The sequence below is a fragment of the Callospermophilus lateralis genome, chromosome 8, assembly GCF_048772815.1.
Source record: "Callospermophilus lateralis isolate mCalLat2 chromosome 8, mCalLat2.hap1, whole genome shotgun sequence".
Classification (NCBI taxonomy): Eukaryota; Metazoa; Chordata; class Mammalia; order Rodentia; family Sciuridae; genus Callospermophilus; species Callospermophilus lateralis.
Window position 1 is genome coordinate 123,434,699 of NC_135312.1, and position 21,809 is coordinate 123,456,507.

Here is a 21,809-nt window from a genome sequence, read left to right on the forward strand (position 1 = left end):
AGTGCATGACAAATAGTTATTGATTTGATTATGATTATAATAAGTAATTCAAATTTATATAATGTCTGATATTTTCAAACAACCCAATTACATACTTTCAGAGTTGCCTTTCAGAGTACTCCAGTTTGACAACAGAACTGTCATTCTGTCATCAGAATACTTTCAGAATTTTATATTGGATATGTTTATGGACCCTGAGGTCACATCTTGTAAATGCGAAAATTTTTTCCTTTTTTTTAATCATCTGAGAGGGTAAACCATCAAAAGCTTTTCACAAATGATCTGTCATTTATTCTGATATTTGAAGGGCAGGTGCACAAAGTTTATTGACAGAGAGAAATTTGAGAATTGAGTAATACTGTCTGGAAAAATGTGTGTGTGTGTGTGTGTGTGTGTGTGTGTGTGTGTGTGTGTGTGTTGCTGCGGATCAAACCCAGGGTCTTATGCATGCAAGGCAGGCACTCTACCAACTGAGCTATATCCCCAGCACAATGTAGGGTAATTTTAAAGCAAGTTTACTGTCAGCTAGTACACATAAAATGAAGGGTTTTCCCCAAAGAGAAGTTCTTTGCAATAAGTTGTTCTAAGATTACCACAACATTTTTAAGTACATACATGAGATTTTATTTTGGCAGGCAGTGGGGGAGGGGGGGATGTTTCCAGGAAATGAACCAAGGGATGCTTAGTTACAGAGCCATACCCTTTTTAATTTTTTTTTTTTTTTTTTTTTTTTTGAGGCATGGTCTCACTAAGTTTCTTATAGCCTTGCTAAATTCCTGAGGCTGGCTTTGAACTTGTGATCCTCCTGCTTCAACCTCCAAGTTGCTGGGTATTACAGGCATGGGCCACTGCACCTGGCTCTAGATACAAAAAATTGTTATCCTGATTTTTATGTGTAAAAATGGATTATAATATCTTATCATGGCAAAGGAGAAGAATAAAATATTTTCTATATTCAAGTCAAAGCTTTCAAAGAAAATTGTTTATTTTTAGTTCTCTTAAAGAAAGTGTAAAAACCTAGAAATTATCAGGAAATAATGACATGCCACACATGAATTAAATTTACTTGTAGCAAAAATGTTGTATTAGGCCAGATGCAGTGGTGCAGTTCTGTAATCCTAGCAGCTCAGTAGGCTGAGTCAGGAGGATTGAGAGTTCAAAGCCAGCCTCAGCAGGAGCAAGGCATTAAGCAACTCAGTGAGACCCTGTCTTTAAATAAAATACAAAATAGTGGGAGTTGTGGCTCAGTGGTCGAGTGCTCCTGAGTTCTATCCCTGGTACCCCCCCCAAAAAAAAAAAAGTTATATTAATACAACTGAGGTATACTTAAACTTACATTTTTTTTCCTTACTTTCAGAGTAATGAAGATTATTTAAAGTCTGTTGTTGACATGATTATGAAAAGGTAAGTATTGTCTTATAAATTTTAAAATTAGCCAGTTTCATTTCTCTAAACTACTGTTTTTTTCTGTCTGATTGTATTATTATTTATCACATTCTTTTGAGTGAATGGAATTGTGCATAAAGAATCTGCTATTATTCCTAACCTGGGATAAAGGATAGCTGATGATTTTCTCCAATTTTATAGTTTATTTGCTTACTGGAATTCAATTTTTTTCATGCAATAGTTATTATGATGTTAGCCTTCATGAAAGTGGTTGCCCCCAAGAGAAACTAAATTGTGTTCAAAACACTCTTATATTTCTCACTGCATGAAATTACTTCACCTCTTCTGCTTACAATCATTGGAACATACTGATGAATCATTATGATATTATTAAGAAGGACTTTGAGTTGGGCACAGTGGTGCATGCCTGTAATCCCAGGGGCTTGGAAGGTTGAGGCAGGAGGATGCAAAGCCAGTCTCAGCAACTTAGTGAGGCCTTGAGAAATTTAGCAAGACCCTGTCTCAAAATAAAAAACTACATAAAAAATACTGGGTATATGACTCAGTGGTAAAATGCCTGGTACAAAGAAAAAAAAAGAACAATTTTGAAACTTCTTGATTATAGATACACACCTGTAATCTCAGAGACTCAGGAGGCTGAGGCAGGAGAATTGTAACTTCGAGGCCAGCCTGAGCAATTTAGCAAGACCCTGTCTCAAAATAAAAAAGGGGCTGGAGACGTAGCTCAGTGGAAGATCACCTCTGGGTTCAATTCCCAGTACTAGTAAAAGAAAAAAAAACAAAAAAAAAACGGAAGGACTTTGGTAGGAATTGTATTGTTACGAATTAACATGACACCTGTGGATGCTGAACACTTTTTCAAGAAGGTAGTCATTGGCTGATTGAGCATATTGAGATCACGCATATAAAACTTTGTCCTGCTTTATTTAAATTTTCAGGAAGTAAAACATAAACATTTTCTTGAAACTTTAACATATTAATAAAAACTAATGCCTAAATTTAAATCCTATTTAAAAGCTTATTATCTGTCTCTAACAGAAGACCATTTAAAATGTTCTACCTGGTCTTCTATCCTTTCTCTCCATGGTTAAAGCTTCAGTGAGAAGGAGTTCATGTACTTTAGTGATGTCCTTGTTAGTCTATCAATATTAACTTTTAAATGTAATCATAGTTTTCCAAGGAGTTGTGGACAAGAGTGAGACTTAACCCTCCCCTGCTGTTGATTCCAGGGGTCACGTTGCTATTCAGTAGGACTCTTACTCATTTCAAAGTTATGCACTTAAAAATGATGTGGTGTTATTGCTTAGTTGAAACTACTTTATTATCATAAGATACTAGTTCCCTTGTCAAGTGTGTGAGGACTTCTCTGATCATAAGTCTAAAAATTTCAAAGTTCTTGTAATTTTTATGAGGAAATGAATTTTATATCATATATCTTAATGTTTCAATCTGTCTCGAACTTATAAAATGAATACTTTGTCTAAAAAGTAGTGGTTACATGATATGATAACATATCTCAACAAGTAAAATAATTCAAAAGAAAATATTACATAGCTATGCATAAAGAAGTTATATCTAAGTATTTATGTTATTTTGGTCAATTCAGTATATATTCAATTATAAGCCTCCATTTACTTACATTTACAGATTCAGAAGGCAAGTGAAGTCTGGATCCCTAGAGGTCATTTCAGTACCAGCCTTTTTATACCCAGATAGGCTACATACCCAGCGGCCAACTGTCTCAGAACGTAAGAGGTATGATACATACACGTTGTCCAACTTTTCAGATTTGAATATGAGATCCCAAAGGGTGAGAATGGAATTGTGAATTGTTCTTCATATCAGTATCTAGTTTAGTATTAAATTAATGTAAGGTTTTTTTTTAAGAGAGAGAGAGAGAATTTTTTAAATAATTTAATTATTTTTCAGTTTTTGGTGGATGCAACATCTTTATTTTATTTTTATGTGGTGCTGAGGATGGAACCCAGCACCCTGTGCATGCCAGGTGAGCGCGTTACCGCTTGAGCCATATCCCCATCCCCTGTAAAGTTTTTTTTTTTAAATAATTTCCTATAAATGAGGCATAATATTAGAAAGAATATTAATTTTATTACATAGATCAAAATGTAACAAAACAAAATAATTACATAGGTAATGTTTAGCCTAGTTTAGCAATGGCAGGTATTTCCCATTGAATAAAGATGGGAGGTTCCTAGTGTAAGTTTTAGTATGAACTTGTCCACTTTTATTTAATATTGCTACTGTGCAGTGAATAAACTGTAAAAAAATGTTTTGGATTACTGAAACATGTTTTTAAATTAAATAATAATGACAAACGTTAACATTTTATTGCTTATCTTTAGTTGGCACATGAAACAAGTATTGGATTTTTGTATATTGATGCTGTATGCCCAATCCAAGGCCATGTATTATTTACAGGTGAGAACTTGTTATGTATGTAATTGAAAATACTATTTTCTCCTTCCTTCTTTTAAATCCTTTCTTCCTGTTATGGTTTGGATATGAGGTGTCCCCCAAAAGCTCATGTGTGAGACAATGCAAGGAGGTTCAGAGAAGAAATGATTGAGTTATAAGAGTCTTAACCCAATTAGTGAATCAGTTCCTTATGGGATTAACTGAGTGGTAACTGAAGTGGTAGGGTGCAGCTGGAGGAGGTGGGAATTGGGGCATGGTGTTGGGGTATATATATCTGGCCAGTGGAGACCTCTTTCTCTGTTTCCTGACCGTGATGTGAGCTGCTTTCCTCCACCACACTCTTCCACCATGAAGTTCAGCCTCACCTTGAGCCCTGAGGAATGGAGCCAGCCCTCTATGGACTAAGATCTCTGAAATTATGAGCCCTCAAATAAACTCTTCCTCCTCTACAGTTGTGCTGGTCTGGTCATTTAGTCACAGCAGTAAAAAAGCTAACTAAAAATTTCCTCAGTTGTGTTCCTCCACCTTAGTTGGTACCCAGAAAATAGAATATATCATTATATCCAAATGCCAAAATGAAGCTTGAATTGTTTCTGTATTAACATTCTTGCAGGGTTCACTGTAACAGAGGAAATTAGAGTTACCTGAATGAAACTAAAGAGAAAATATAAAATTGGGGGGAAATAGAAATTACTCTGCCTATATTTCTCTGCCTGCAATTTTACTATACTCAGCAAATATATGTTGAGCACTTTTTTTAATACTCATGAGATACTCTTTTTTTATATAACTGTATTTTATTTATGTGATGCTGAGGATTGAATCCAGTACCTCACATGTGCTAGACAACCACTATACAACTGAGCCACAACCCCAGCCCTGAGCACTTGTTTTATGTCAGACATTGTATACCGCACACTTTGAGAGTCGCACAGTTCTGTAGTGCCTTATTATATTGGTAAAAATCAACATACATCGTGTGTACCCTCTCAGTCCTTGCACACTACTGAATAGTAATGCTGTGATTCCCAGTAGAAGTATGTAAACAATATGCACTTGTCAGAATTATTTTCAGAATATCTTTGGAGAGTAGAGAGAAAGCTAGATAAGGGCCAAAACCAAAATCTTTTACTGAAAGAAAAAAAAAATCCCTTTTGATTCCCATCTGGTGGCAATGTAAAAGAAACGTAAGATTAGTCAGTGATCTCTTTCCAGTCTGAAAAACAACTCTATTTTGTGCCCTGGTTAATGTGCCTGAGGAGTTCCACGTTTTTCTGAACATTTTGAAGGCAATTTTGATCTATGGATTATGCATAGTAAATATTGAGTGAAAAAGAAAACTATCATTTCCATCTCCCCCTCTCTCTTCTTTTGTTGGAAGAGGGGACCAAGGATGGAATTCAGGGGTACTGGACTTCGAAGCAATATCCCCAAGCCCTATTTTGTATTTTATTTAGAGACAGGGTCTTTTTGAGTTCCTTAGTACCTGGACAGGAATGCCCAGTTTCTTTTTGTCACCTCTTTGTCAGCTGTACTAGCTGCAGATAGAACATGGCACTTATCATCCCAAGCATAATGCTAGTTACCCTTTGTTAGGCTCCAATGTGTGTACCTCTGCCCCAAATTACTGTGCAGAAACCTTAACCCCCCAAGTGATGATATTAGGAGGTGGTGCCTTTAAAATGTGATTAGATCGTAGGGGTGAAACCCTGGGGATTGGGATTAGTGTCCTTATGACAAAGGCTTCAGAGAGTTGGCTGGTTCCTTCCACCATGTGAGGACACATAGAAGATGCCACGCTTGAAGATCCAACCCTCAGCAGACACAAAATCTGCCCTCACCTTGATATTGGCTTCCAAGCCTCAGAACTGCAAGAAGAAAGTCGGACAGTCTATAGGAGTTTTTCTTTTAACAACAGCCCCCCAACCTAAGACAGCCTTAGCCTAGAAGCTGAAGTATTTGTGGGGATGAAAATGGATTCAGACAGACTCTTTCAAGAAGGTCTTGAACTGAATGTTATAGATGAGAATTTAGGAAAGGAAAAAAAAAAAATAGCCCTGGGTCTGTTTAGTCTCAGAATCAGAGAATGGAAATTGACTAGTTGTGAATATCCTCAGTGAATGGAATTAAAAATTAAATATTACTCATAAAACCCATTTCCAGTGTATTCTACTGTTAGTATTTTCTATCTTCAAGTTAATATAACTTATACAATAGAAGCACTGAAGTAATGCCCTTTTGGTTTTGTTTTTTTCCAGCTAGAAGATGATATCATAGCTAGAAAGATGTACTTCACAAAAATGACAGATTTTTTACATAACATCACTTCAAATAATTGGTTTTATATTCAGTTTTCAGTACTTGGATTCATAGGTAAGCAATTGGTTTATTTTGTTGGATCAAGATTTTGTAGCACACAATAGTCTCAAAACTTTTTAACAACTTGTCAAAGAGTTTGTTACCAAATGGAAAGGAATGGCACGATTCCTGTAAAGATATTATTATTTTAATAATAAAGTCATGTTCAAGTACCTGAATTTCAGCATTTCCTAAGCGAAAGTTTTTTTCTAGATATACCCTAAACATGTGCAGATCAACATATATACAGTTATGTATAAAAAAAAATTTATAAGTGGTTGCTAAGAGTCTGGCATAGTAGCTCTCTGAAAAAGATGTACTTTTCATTTTTTTACATAGGAGAATACCGAGGGGCCAAAGGTATAGCCCGATGGAAGACCATGTTTAAGGGCCTGGGTTCAACCCCACCCCCCAACCTTTCTCCCCTGAATTTTTGAATATCAAAGAACAGAAGTTCTACAGAAAGGAATTTTATCTCTGCAATTGCCAGTATGATAAAGCCAACATTCTTTAACAATATAGAAATATGATATGAACTATACCCACCCCAGAAAATTTCCTGAAACTACCCATAATGTGATTGAGGTGGTGTTGGGGATTGAACCCAGGGCCTTACACACACTAGGCAAGTGCTCTACCACTGGGCTATACCCCTGTTCCCCCACCCTCCCGCCCCCAACCATTTAAAAATTCTGAGACAGGGTCCTGCTAATTTGTCAAGTCTGGCCTTGAACTTGGTATCCTCCTGCTTATGCCTCTACGTCACTGGTATTACAAGTGCAGGCCACCACACCCAGCTGGGTGAATTTTTTTTTTTTTTTAACAATTCTTCCATAGACCTTCTTTTTTCTTCCTTTTGTTCTTTCCACCTTCCATTTTTCTACCCTTCTGTTCCTTTTGAACCCCAAGGCAGCGTGTTGAATCACAGTACTCATTTCACAGTGCCTGACGTTTTACTGATTCATACAGATACCCTCTCTTACTTTCTTTTATCCTTAATCCCTGCTCTCACTTTCCCCCACCCCCTAGGAGCTTTTTATTCTAACATGTTAAGATGCACTTACAAATCTGCACATATCTATGTAAATATTTGATGCTTCTCTTGTTTGTACCTGTTGTAAATTTACATAACTAGTAATAACAGAAGCCTATTTCTTTCCCTTACATTTTTCCTCAAAATTAGATTTTCTTTCTTTCTGTCTTTTTTCTTTTCTTTTCTTTTCTTTTTTTTTTTTTTTTTTTGGTACTAGGGATTGAACCCAGGGGCGCTTTACCACTGATCCACATTCCCAGCCCTTTTTATTTTTTATTTTGAGACAGAGTCTCACTGAGTTGCTTAGATCCTCACCAAATTGCTGAGGCTGTATTTGAACACGTAATCCTTCTGCCTCAGCCTCCTGAACTTCTGGGATTACAGGCATACACTGTGCCAGACAAAACTAGATGCTTAAACTCTCAACATGTTGCTTTATGTCCGTTCTCTTTATTTACTTATTTATTTTTACTGCTGCATGTATGCTGAGTGTTAATCCATTTGATTTACCCACTCCCTGAGTGGCAGACCTTGATTGTTATCAATTTTCTACTACCAGAGACAAAAAAAAGAAAGGACCTATATCTTGTGGTGAGGAATTGCTAAGGACAAATACAGCTGATTGCTTTGCAGATTGGCTGTAGTTGATGCTCTCATAACCACTCTAGAGGTCTTGCTTCTGGGGATCATGTGCTTGTCTACGTTTGTCTTTATTTATTTGCCATTGGGAGGAGCATAAAGCCTTTCACTGATTGCCAGTAAGGTCAATCTATTTTTTATATACTTACTTGATCTCATTGCTTTCCCCAAAGTTTCCACAACATCTTAAACTTCAGAGGTTTTTACTCAGCCTTGGTTAAAATAAGAAAAAAATTATAGGTAAACATAATACCTGATGAGACGCTTCAAGAGGAAATAATCTCATTGTATTACTCTGAGAATTTAATATTCTCAAAGAATTTTCTGTCAAGAACTTCAAGTACAAGAAGCACAGGGTATTTACATTTTAATCACCGCATATAAACTGGACATGACACCAAAGTCTTACTGAGGCTTAATTTTGTGTATGTTTTTGCCTTGTCATTATGAAAATTTTGTTATTTATTATCAAAAACATGAACCTGATAAATAGAATTTTACAGCATGCTAACAGCAGATGAGGAAATGAATTAGCTCTTCCTGTTATAGAATCCCTTGCTTTGGCTAATATATAAATGAGTGCCAAAAGTTAAGATATAGCCATATAATTAAATCACCCACAAAACCCCAAGTTTTAAGGAAAATTGAAACATGCTTGCATCCTATGATCATGCTTATTAATTGGTTAAATGTATTTCGCATGATTAAAGTGACCATTTAACTGAATCTTATTCCTCTTATTTCACTTTAAAATTAAAGATGCAGTATATTAGAAAAAGTAATTAGACCTGATAGAATCATATTTTAAACATAGTAAGTCCTTAAGAATCTTAATATTAAAAAAAGTCAAATAATGTGCTCAAATATCAAAATAATATGGTATTTTAATAAAAATTAAGTACTAAAAGTAAGTAGGCAGCATATTACAAAAATCAGGTTAAAAAAAATCACAGTTTGTACAAAGTTCAGTAAGAGATTTCAGCTCTTGTACTCTCCACTCCATTTACTTATTTTTCCCTTCATTTTGGACAACCAATTTGTACTAGATATCAAAATTGATTTCCTGAGAGTATCAGTGAATCTAAACCAGCTTACCCTCTTTTTGTCAGAACTGGTAACCCTTAATCAATACTTAAGCAGATATAGTATTTTACTTTCTCTTCTTCCAACTTCATTGATGCTTTAAACTTGACTTCTAAAGAATAGGTTATATTTAAGTTTTTATAGTTGCTCTTTTCCCATGTTTAATGGAATGGACAACTATTTATGAATTATTTGTATTTATTTACTTTTATCTATAGGAAAACTGTTTAGAACTGAGGACTTGCCTGGCTTTGTACATTTTTTTCTAATGTTCTACAAAGATAAACCCATAGACTTGCTCTTGGAGACCATATTTCAGGTAAAGATGTGTGATCCAGCAGAAAATTTTGTGAGTATTTCTTTACTTTATAAATACCAATTATTTTAAGAAAACACTGTCTTATGTAATTACCTAAAATTTGTTTACCAACCCAAATCAATTTTTTAAACTTAATACTCCTAATGTTTTTACCAATATTTTTGCACAATTAATGAAGTACTTATAAACCAAAAATGCTGTGAAAAAGTGGAAACAGAGCCAAAGATAGAGTGAGCAAATGGGGAAAAAATGGTAGACATAAATGCAAACATTCCAGCATTTACATTAAATATAAATGGACAAAATATGCCAATTAGGAGATCATCATAATAGAACTTTTTAAATGATACAACAGCCAATGTCTATACTCTGTTCAAATGTAAGGTATAGATTGAAAGTCATACATGGAAGTTGGACATTGTGGTGCATGCTGTAAGCCCAGTGACCCTGGAGGCTAAGGAAGGAGGATGACAAGTTCAAAGCCAGCCTCAGTGACTTAGCAAGGCCCTAAGTAAATTAATGAGAGCTGTCTCAAAAAAAAAAAAAAAGTAACACATGAAAAAATATATATGATGCATGCACAAATCAAAGGAAATTTGTAATAATAGCTACATTAATACAAAAGTGGACTTCAGACCAACAAAAACCAAAGAGATCAAGAAAGATATTATATGCTGAGTGCTGAGTTCACCCAGAAGACATCAATCCTAAAAGTATATGCATCCAACTAGAGAGTCTCAAAATACATGAAGTAAAATCTAACAGAACTGAAAGGAGAAATATCCACAAATATAGTTGGAAATTTTTAATACTCTCCTCTAAGCAGACTAAAACCAGCAAGGAGAGCAAAGAACTGAACAACAGCTACCAACTGGATTTAATGAATATTTAAAAACCATTATACCCAACAATAGTGAAACATGAGTTCTTCTAAAATACACATAGAAAAGTCACCAAAATAGTCACATCTCGAGTCATAAAACAAAGCCTATCAAATTTAAATTAAAATAATAAAAAAGTATGCTCTGACCACAGCATACTCAAATTGGAAATCATAATAGAAAGATAAGTAAAATCTCAAACGTATGGGAAACAAGCAACACTCTTCTCAATAAACTGAAGGTGAAATAGGATGCCTCAAAGGAAATGAGAAAATTATTTAAACTGAATGAAAATACAGTGTATCAATATTTGTGGCACCCAACTAACACACTAGAGAAAAATTTATAGCATCACATCTAAATCTTAGAAGAAAACTCTCACATTAACATCTGCTGCTGTCTTAATAAAGTAAAAAATAAGGGCAAAATAAAGCAAGCAGCGGGAGCAAATAATGACAGAAGCAGAAAAGAATAAAAGCACAACCCACTGGAGATTAATGGAACCAAAAGCCAGTTCTATGAAGAACAATGAAACTGATACATTTCTAACAATTAACAAAAAAGAAGACACAGTTACCATATCAGAATGAAGGAGAATATCATGACTACTTCACACACATTAAAAGGATAAACAGGGAACACTACAAAGCGTTCTATGCTTATAAATTTGTCAACTTAAATGAAATGAACCATTCATCACAATTTGCAAACTACCAAAACTCATCCAGAAATAAGTAGGCAACCTGAATGGTAATATATATTCTGAAGAAATTAGATTAGCAATGAAAAACCTTCTGAGAAAGAAATTTCCAGGTCCAGATTGTCTCAAAAATGAATTTTATCTAAACATTTAAAGAAGAAATAATGACAGTTATCCCAACCCATTTTACCCTGACATGAAAACCAGGCAAAGGTCATGCCAAAAAACAAAACAAAACAAAACAAAAAACAAAGACAAATATTTTCATAAATATCAATATAAAATTCTCAACCAAAAAATAGCAAATTGAATCCAGCAGTACATAAAAAGAGTAACACACGTGCCAATTGCTACTTATCTTATGAATACAAGACTGGCTTAATATTTGAAAACCATACAATATAATCTATCCATTTAAGATTCTAAGGAAGAAAAGCCAAAAAATTATTTGACAAAATTCCACATCTACTCATGATAAAAATCTCTCAAATGGAAATAGAAAGAAACTTGGACTTCATCCAAGTGAAAAAAATAAATAAATAACTTCTGTGTTATAAAAGATACCGTTAAGAGAATGACAAGAGAGCACAGAGTAAAAGAAAATATTGAGAAATTCCATATCCAGCAAGGGACTTATATTCAGAATATATACATAGAATTCACAAACACAGCAACAATCAAATTTTAAAATGGCAAAATGTTTGACAGGATACTACAAGGACTCCCTGGGGTTGTGGCTTTCCTTACTGCCATATGTGATTCATGCAGGTTGACTTTACCAGCAGGCTCTTTGGGGTGTCCTGCTGGGAAGTCACATTTGACAATACACTCCCACCAGAGATGTATTAATGGCTTAACAAATATTGTCATACTTGTTACATTTTAACTCCTCAACCAATTTTATCTCATGTAGTTTCATTAGTTAACTCTAGATCATTAAATTATTATAGTTATAAAAATGATCTGTTAATACAGTGTTTTCCTACATTCGGTATTGAGTAGAAATTCATCTGAGTAAATGTACTATTTAAAAAAAAAAAAAAAGAAGAAAAGAAACCTCTTAAGTACATGTGTAAAGACATAAATTGATGTGAACATACTTTATAAAAATAGATATAAAAAAATTGTGCCTAAATGTGTAGTAGGAATTGTAATTCATTCCGCTGCCATGTATTTAAAAAATAAAATCAATTTTAAAAAAAAACCTCTTGTGTATACTAATTAATACAGGAAGAGAAAGGCAGAATAATGTAGTGTGACAGAAAAAGATAGGAAAATACTAAATTTTCATTTAAATTATTTAAATGAAAAGAAAGGAAAGGAAAATGGTAGCAGGCACAATAGCAGCCTTATTTTCTGAGATGGAGTTCATGAAAATACAGGCTTTAACCAAAATCTTCTCCTAGCCCAACTCTTTTGCTCTATTATGAAGAAAGGAGCTAAGAACTAAAGGTTTGCTTAAATTTTAAAATAGTAATATAAAACTCTAGCAAAAATGAATATCATAAAACTCCTGTTGTCTGTAAATGTGATAAAAAGGAATAAGTGGAATTTTACAGAAGATTATTGTTTCATTTTTTTCCCCAGAAAGAATGTTCAAAACGCCAGAAACACATACTTCTTCAGCATAAACCTTCTCTTTTCCAACACGTGGGTATACATTCGTCACTTCCTGGAAAAGAACAATATTACAAAGTAAGATTTTGAAATGGAACTTACTAATTTATACTGTTTCATGTAATTATAAAATAACATTTAGAAAAGGAGTGATAATATGGGAGACTATAAAATACTATTGTTTAGGCAGAATTCATGTAGAACAAAACCATGTGTTGTGAGGAGATTAGAAGTTTAACAATTAACTCTTATTGAAGTTCCAAGTTATTTTGTCAGGATAAGGAAACTTATAACCTACATAAACATGTTTACCTTCCTACTTTCCACTGTGCAATTCAAGTAATAATATTAAAAAAACATTTTGAAAATCATGATAAAATTCACTATCTAAAATTCAAAATTATTTTAAAAATTCAAAAATTTGGGACCTTTATTGTTTAGTTTAAATTTATAATTATTTTTATTTAGATGACTATCAGATAAAGAAAATTTCAACTTTGTTTCATATTAATCATCCTTAAGTTTCACATTATTTTTGGAAGTAATATTATTGATAATATTACTCAGCATTTTTGTTAGTTAGCTTTCAGCACTGTGACAAAATACCTGACATAATCAACTTAATAAGGAATATGCTTTATTTTGGCTCATAGTTTCAAAGATTTCTTTCCATATTTTTCTTGTCTTACTGCTTTGGGACTGTTGTGGTACAGTACATCATGGTGGGAGCACATGGCAGAAGAGCTGCTCACTTAATATTGGAAAAGCAAAGAAAGAAAAGAGGCTGGGTTCTAATATCCCCTTCAAGGCACATCCTCAGTGACCTAACTTTCTCCCAATAGGTCCCACCTCTTAAAGTTTCCATCCCCTCCCAACAGCACCATAGGGTGGTGGTGACAAAGCCTTCAACTCATGGGACTTTGGAGGCTACTTATCCAATCTACGGGAGCATCTTAGCAGATTACAAAAACAAAGGGTTCATTTTCAAAACACCAAGGTTAGTCTCAGTGACCTAGGACTGTATGTATACATATATATCTGTGTGTGTTTGATATTAAACAAACACTTCTCTGAGATTTCTTCAACAATAAAACAAAAAGTATAAATTAAATGACCTTTAAGGCTGCTTCCATCTTTGAGATGCTACTGGCGTGTCTCTCCAGTTGTCTTCACACAACAAAGGACATGGTTGCTTTATTCCTCTGTCAACTGAGATGAGAGTTGCACGTCCACATCCTCCCGTCAACCATGACCTGCCCTCTTTCTACCTTTCCTGCTCCATGTTTGGTACCACAGTCCTAGAGGAGTACTGGGAACACAGTGTGAGCTAAGTCAAGTCAGCTGCCAACCCTCAGGCAAGGGAGAATCCAGGAACAAATGTGTGCAGCAGACAAGACACGCAAGTGCCTGGAATAATAACATTTTAAAGGTTGTGAATTTTTATGCAAAAAAACCCACCATCAAAAACATAAAATATGGCAGCAGAAGGTGTAGGCATAAGCTGGTCTATGTCTTCTTATTTTGGGTCATCTTATTTTTTATAATGGGAATCTTTTCTAACATCTTCTATTTTTACCACATAAGACCTTAACATTTATAAATTCATGGCAGATTAAGAATGTACACATTAGCCTTCATATTTTGATGTTGTAATCTTGGCTATCTTTGCTTTGTATACTTCATACCGCATAAAATAGAATTTATAACAAATAATATGCCATGTATTAAATTATTTTAAAATTATTTTAAAAATTTCTGACAGGATATCTATTATTAGGATTTTCATAATTTTAACAGCTCCTTTAAAAATCATCAGACTCATTCTTTGGAAAAAGTAGCATAACAAGAATAAAACTATTTCTCAACCTTCTTAAGAGTGGATAAGAGACATCATATTTTTAAAATGTTAAGCCTTTAATAATAAAGTGGTAAGTATAAAAATTGACATAATATGTGGCAGTTATTAGATATTTGTTAATCTTGTATCATTTTAAAAAATTGTGTTCTATATATGTTCAATTTTTGTTTCTATTTTTTCCTTAATATTCATTCCTATAAGTTTTTCTTAAAAAAACTTTTATGTAGAATGCATTCCTTAACTAGTTAAATTATGTATTACACTTACTGTAAAACTTTTAAAATTTAAAATAAGTTTTTTAGACTACAATTTTATTAAGTAGAAAAAGTATTATTTAACTTGTAATTAAAAAAATAATCTAATGAAACAAGAAAACAATGTCGTCTTAGTGAGGAGCTTTCTTAGTTTGAATTTTTTTGAAACTTGCCTAGATGTTCCATTTAAATGTTGCTTAGCATGTCATATCCTGAATCTATAATAAACATAACAATTTTCCTTTTAGAAATTACTAAAATATTTTGGTGTGGGTAAAATGGTAATTTCTGAAAATCCACATAAAATATTCGCACTGGAAAATTTTCTTAAAAATTGGTAAGCAGGGCTGGGGTTGTAGCTCAGTGATAGAGCACTTGCCTCAATGTGTGAGGCATTGGTTTCAGTTCTCAGTCCCACAAATAAAATATATGAATAAAATAAAGGTCCATCAACAACTAAAAAATATTTTTAAAAATTGATTAGTAGACAAATAGCATGGTTTTTTTTTTCAGAACTAGTTAATGTTCTTTCCTATGCAAAAAGTTATTTTCATTTTACTGCACTGCACCAGCTGCAGAGCCAAGCATTTAAATGCACTGGAGATAGAGCTACCAGATAGAACACACAAATCCAGTTATCTTGCAGTTCACCAATTACTTTTGTCACCTATGTCCCATTTGTTTTGTTGTTGCTGTTGAGAACCATGATGAGCCTAGCAGAAGGTGGAGGAAGAAGGGGTAGAAGGAAGGATACTTTGCTTTAAAACGCTGTAACTCGCTGAATTCATTTACTAGTTGTAGAAGTTTTCTGGTAGAATTTTTTGAGTCTTCTAGGTATAGAATCATATTGTCGGCAAATAGTGCTAATTTGAGTTCTTCTTTTCCTATCTGTATCCCTTTAATTTCTTTCATCTGTCTAATTGCTCTGGCCACTGTTACGATGACTATGTTACATAGAAGTGGTGAAAGAGGGCATCCCTGTCTTGTTCCAGTTTTTAGAGGGAATGCTTTCAATTTTTCTTCATTTAGAATGATGTTGACCTAGGGCTTAGCATAGATAGCTTTTACGATGTTGAGATATGTTCCTGTTATCCATAGTTTTTCTAGTGTTTTGAACATGAAGGGGTGCTGTATTTTGTCAAATGCTTTTTCTGCATCTGTTGAGATGATCATATGGTTCTTATCTTTAAGTCTATTGATGTGATGAATTATGTTTATTGATTTCCATATGTGGAACCAACCTTGTATCCCTGGGATGAAGCCAGCTTGATCATGGTGCACAATCTTTTTGATATGTTTTTGTAATCGATTTTCCAGAATTTTATTGAGAATGTTTGCATCTATGTTTATTAGAGATATTGATCTGAAGTTGATGTGCTTTGCCTGGTTTTGGAATCAGTGGATATTGGCCTCATAGAATGAGCTTGGAAGTGCTCCCTCTTTTTCTATTTCCTGTAATACATTAAAGAGTATTGGTATTAATTCCTCTTTAAAAGTCTTGTAGAACTCAGCTGTGTATCCATCTGGTCCTGGACTTTTCTTTCCTTATGCTATTTTTATGACTTAAAAACAGCATACTACAGGGACACAGCCACATCAATGTTTACAACAGCACAATTCACAATAGCTAAACTGTGGAACCAAACTAGATGCCCTTCAGTAGACGAATGGATAAAAAACTGTGATATATATATATATATATATATATATATATATATATATATATACACACACAATGGAATATTACTTATCATTAAAAGAGAATAAAATCATGGCATTTTCAGGTAAATGGATGGAGTTGGAGAATAATATAATGCTAAGTGAAGTTAGCCAATCCCAAAAAAACCAAATGCCGAATGTTTTCTCTGATTTAAAGATGCTGATTCATAAGGTGTGGGGGGGGCAATTCTAGATACAGAAAAGGGGAGGGAGGGAAGGGAAGGGGTGTGGGGGTAGAAACGACGGTGGCATGAGATGGACATCATTACCCTAAGTACATGTATGAAGACATGAATGGTGTGAATATACTTTGTGTACAACCAGAGATATGAAAAATTGTGCTCTATATGTGTAATATGAATTGTAATGCATTCTGCTATCATATATAACAAATTAAAATGAAAAAATAAAAAAAGCTTTAATTTGGCTGATTCAGGCCATGGGAATACCCTAGACTTTTATTAAAGAATGATATGCAACATTTCTGCATTTTATTTAAAGTTTTATGTTTTCATTTTATATAAAGATCCATGTGACACATTTTTTTCCTCAGAATTTGGAACTAGAAAATGATGTTCTTTCCTAAAGAACAATGTTGATTTCTTTGAGTCATTGTGGGCATTTTACCCCTTTCAAGTTATAAGAAATCCCAAACTGTTGTCATATGAAATGTAATAACTATATTATTTTATATTGACAGCAAAATATCATCAGTTCATTAAGTTTTACATCCAATCTCTTTCATTTATTTATTATAATTAAAAATTTCATTTATTATAATTAAAAATTATTATAATTTATTATAATTAAAAAATTATTGTGTTTTCACAGTAAGTTACATTAACGCCTTTCTACATTATCTACAATAGTTCTTTGGCTGTAATGATAATCTGAACATACAGATTTCCCAGGAATCCTGCTGATGAAAATCCACTTTCATTATTTTTTTTATTATAGTAATAATCATCTTTATTTCTTTTCTGGTCTTGGGTAAGTGAGGAATGATCTCATGGTAGCCAGTGATGAGTTCAAAAGGGTATGGAGCTTTTAAAAATAGTCTGAAACACACAGTTACAAATGTAAATGGCATCCCAATTAAATACCTATCAAATACAATATTACAACCACTGATCATGTGCATAATAATGCATTTCATCAAATCTTGAAAATACATTCAAGCCATGTGGTTTCTGCTTATTTTTGTGCGTTCACCTCTTCATTTCCAGAGGTATATTCATATCAGTTTGCACAATTTGGTGCTAAAAATGAATGACCCCAATGTAACACATGGTTAAGTCAGTGCTGCCTTGGTTTGCTACACATTGACACCATGCTTGTGCTGCCATTCATATTTTCAAATAAAACCATGCCTGTATCTCATTAATCCTCTATTTTATAATATAAGTGTAATTCAATTGTTTTCCAATGTATCAACATATATTCACACATTTGTAGCCATACATGTGTATCAAAACAGGTAGCATTTTATGAAAATTGGGCAACTTTCTCTAGTAATTATACATTTTGAGTGTGTTCCTTACCTCTGATTTACCAATGACCTTGCTTTGTTTCTGTGGCAATGCCTTTTATAATGACAGCTTCAAGTACTTTGAAAACATTAATTGGTTCATACCAAAGAATTGTAGGAGAGAAATGACTGCTGTTGATTCTAGTCATCCTATCCTCCTGCTTCTGATTGCCAATTGATAAACTTAAGTGTCTCTCATTTAGTTACACACATTATCAAGTACCATTCACCCAGGCTACTTGTGTTCCTCATCTAATTGCTGCAGCAGAAAGATTTATAAGTCTTCACAGTAGTCCCAAACTGTGGAGAGACAGATTATGCACAAAATTCCACATCAGTTTTAGGTAGGTTACAGGTACTAAAGATCTTTGATTCCATCTGATAAATTTGTTTCCAAGTGATTTTATCCACTTAAATTATATTAAAACTCATGATTCTGGAACTTGTAACCAACTGAAACAAATCCATAGATCCAAAAGCCCAAGTCTCTGTAGCACAATAAGTAAACAACTAGGATAAATATGTCATGCCCAAGGAAAGGAGAACTGGCATGGATTTCCTAGTAGGTTTGACTCTGAATTTAGTTATGTTGTTCATTCTTCAAAGTAATGAGCAGTCAAACAATGCTCCCTAATTTTGACATAAAACTCAGTAATCCGACATCATTGATTTGGACTTTTAAAAATATTCATTTAAAATTTTAGCCATGAGATACTTTCTCATGTTCTAGGAGACAGAAGATAACTAACCATTATGAGGAAAATATGACAACTTATGTGAGCACTGTTAAACAATGGTGTAGAAAAAATTCAAAAATAATTATGCATGAATTGCAATCAACATTTACTTGTATTAGAATTGGTCTGGAATACCTCTGTAATCATCTGTCTTGTTCCAGACCCATAGCTTTGATGTTCCTCGGGCTACCAGCTTCTTCTCCAGCCCCTTCCACTGCTGGAGGCCTTGACTTATTGCCCTATTTCTAGCTCTTTGCCTCCAGACCAGCTTCTTGAAAGCCAGGTCCATCCTCACCATCTCAACCCCCCCTTCACCCCTTAAGTCACTGCAGCATGGTCTCATTTGCCAATCCCCCCCCCCCAGTTAAGCCATGAATATTGTTACTGTCAAAACCAACATAAGTATCTAAGATTTCATATTATTAGATCTTTCCTTAATACCTCACACAAGAGACTTATAGAGTCTTATAGATCCCAAATGAAACTCTTTAACTTTTTGAACTTTCATTGTTTGGATTAAATCCTTCCATAAATTCTCACTGCCTTTACAGAAAAGTTCAAAGTCACCAGCCTGATTTAGAGACAGCCTTCATATTCAAGCTTTTTATTATTTCTTCAGTTTCTTTTTTTTTTTTTTTTGCATTCTCCTCCTCAGAAGTTCCCATCCCCTCTCAACCCTTAATTTAACCACTAAACCGAGACCAAACTAAGTAAATTTTGACTCCTTGAATTTACTATGTCTTTTCTTGAACATCTTCCCTTTCTGAAACACTCTTTCCTTTACCCTTCTTAACTCTCAGGTTTCAGCTCAGCCACCATTTCTTGCAGGAAATCTTTTCTTATATCCAAGTCGCCATTCATGGTCCTGTTTTCTTTTTTAACTTTTTAGTTGATTTTAAAAAAAAATAAATGATAGCAAGAATGCATTATAATTCTTATTACACATATAGAGCACAATTTTTCATATCTCTGGTTGAATATAAAGTATGTTCACACCAATTTGTGTCTTCATACGTGTACGTAAGATAATGATGTCCATCACGGTCCACCATCATTGCTAAACCCCTAGCCCCTCCTTTCCCCTCCCACCCCTCTGCCCTATCTAGAGTTTTTCTATTCCTGCCATACTTCCCCTCCCTACCCCACTATGAATCAGTCTCCTTATATCAGAGAAAACATTAGGCATTAGTTTTTTGGGGGGGGATTGGCTCACTTTCGCTAATTTTAACACCATGACAGTACTGAAATAGGCATTATCTAATAAGAATTATTTCTTTTGTCAATGCAAAGTTATCTTCTCCCTTTAAAGGGTGATGTAATGATATCAAGGAAGATACAATAAATAAACTATCAATAAATTGATAGAGAAATAATTATATATTTATGAGTTATGTTTTTTCTCAAAGTTAAAGTTTTCTCACTTTTATTTCAGAAAATTCTAAGATAATAAGAATATCAAGAAGAAACTGCAATACTTGGAACTTCAAGTAAACTTGATTTCTAATATCGTCTTTCAGAAATTGAAATAGAATACTTAATCATCTAGAAGAGAAAAAGCAATGAAGAAATTGGCAACCTTGAAAGTTTTAAATGACCTCTTATGCCAAGGGGGAAAAAATTGAACAGGAAGTGTGGGTGCAACTCAGTGGTAGAGTGCTTGCTTAGAATGTACAGGGTCCCATCCCCCAGTACTGCCAAAATAATAATGATAATAATAACAGTAATAATCGATCTTTTTATTTATGATGTGTGTAAGTATTACAATTTACTATCTAAAAATCAGTAAAGGCAGGGACATTTTAAAAAATTAAGAACTGTATTTTGTCAACATAGAAAACAAGGCTATCCCATAATCTCAATAAATAGCTAAAGCTCAGAAATGTACTACTGTTACAGACAAGTTCTGTCCAATTGGCATATGGTCTTCTCCATCTTGCTGCAATACCTAAAGAAATAGAAAGCACAAATTTGAGCAAGGCTGGCAGTGCCAAACATCATCTTGTGTTTTAATAAATAACATTGCAAACTCTAAACTTATTCCTAGGTGCCATTTAAGCTGATTATTAAACACTTTGTTATGTAAATATTCTTGATAACCATTTCATTTGAAGGATTTGTTTAACTTGTGGATTATTTGGGAGTATGTTTGCTTTTTCATTCAAGCTAATATATTTTTGTTTTGCTGATGTTAGCTTTATTTCCATTTATTTTTATTGTTGATTTCTAATTTGATTGAATTGTTAAGAGAATGTTATCTGTGTGATAAAAGTTTAGAACTGTGGTGAATCCTTATGTTCAGTATGATTTTGAAAAAAAATGTATAGTTTCTGTACACTTCTTTAAAAATATGTGGAGCTTATTTGTTTTTACAAATGTTGATTTTATGCTTTAGACATGTCTTTTTAAAGTATTCCTAATTATTGGGTCTGGGCTTTTAATTTGGTTGCTTAAATCTTTTAAAATATTATTTGTCTGCCTCACCCATCAGTTTCTTACAGAGATCTATTAAAATGTATTGTTTTTTTCCCTTGCTGTTTTTCTTTTGGATTTGACTTTTTTTGAGCAATATAAGAGATATTTCTTGCTTTTTATCCTTTAATCAAATGCATCTTAATTTTTTATTGCCATCTTACCTGTACCAGTTCTTCACACATTTACCTCACTATAGCTTTATCACATGCCAGTTTGCAAAGAAAATATGAAAGATGTGCTGTTCACATGTGTCCATTTAGTTGTTCTTTTAGAAGAGGAGATATATATATATATATATATATATATATATATATATATATATAACAAAGATTTTAAATTTAACTTCAATTTTGAAATTTTAAAATTAAGTCTGCTAGAGCATATTCCAGGTTCATATGTAGAATTAAAATTAAGTCTAGGTACAGTTTTATTCAAGAGGCAATGTTCTTTGGGGGGACATTCTGGATCCAAATTACAGCAGAACATTTATGTGAATTTCTAGTAATGTAGCAATATTACTAATATTAGCAGTAATAGTAGATATGTTTCCACTCTTGAATGGAAGGGAAAGAGATACCCTCTATTAAAATAGATGTGTAAAAAATGTCTTGGGGCTTTTGTGTTTCTTTGCATGGACTTCCACTCTAGTGTAGAACTGTGACAGTTTTGAACAAATAGTGGGAGATAAATCTGGGCTGATATTACCGATTGAAACACTGTATTTTCCTTTCTTTCTAAGAACTTTGGCATCCATTTTTAGATGCTGTG

The 21,809-nt window shown here is 33.6% G+C and overlaps 1 protein-coding gene across 1 annotated transcript in view; it reads left to right on the plus strand.

The window, feature by feature from the left end:
* Positions 1 to 18,799, plus strand: part of Mgat4d (MGAT4 family member D) — a 42,884-nt gene extending 24,085 nt beyond the window's left edge. Inside the window, exons 5-11 of the mRNA XM_076864084.2 lie at positions 1,358 to 1,404; positions 3,055 to 3,162; positions 3,771 to 3,846; positions 6,102 to 6,216; positions 9,175 to 9,305; positions 12,444 to 12,551; positions 18,731 to 18,799. Of these exons, the coding sequence (XP_076720199.2) occupies positions 1,358 to 1,404; positions 3,055 to 3,162; positions 3,771 to 3,846; positions 6,102 to 6,216; positions 9,175 to 9,305; positions 12,444 to 12,551; positions 18,731 to 18,799 (654 nt within the window). The remainder of the gene's footprint in view (positions 1 to 1,357; positions 1,405 to 3,054; positions 3,163 to 3,770; positions 3,847 to 6,101; positions 6,217 to 9,174; positions 9,306 to 12,443; positions 12,552 to 18,730) is intronic.
* Positions 18,800 to 21,809: the final 3,010 nt, after the last annotated feature.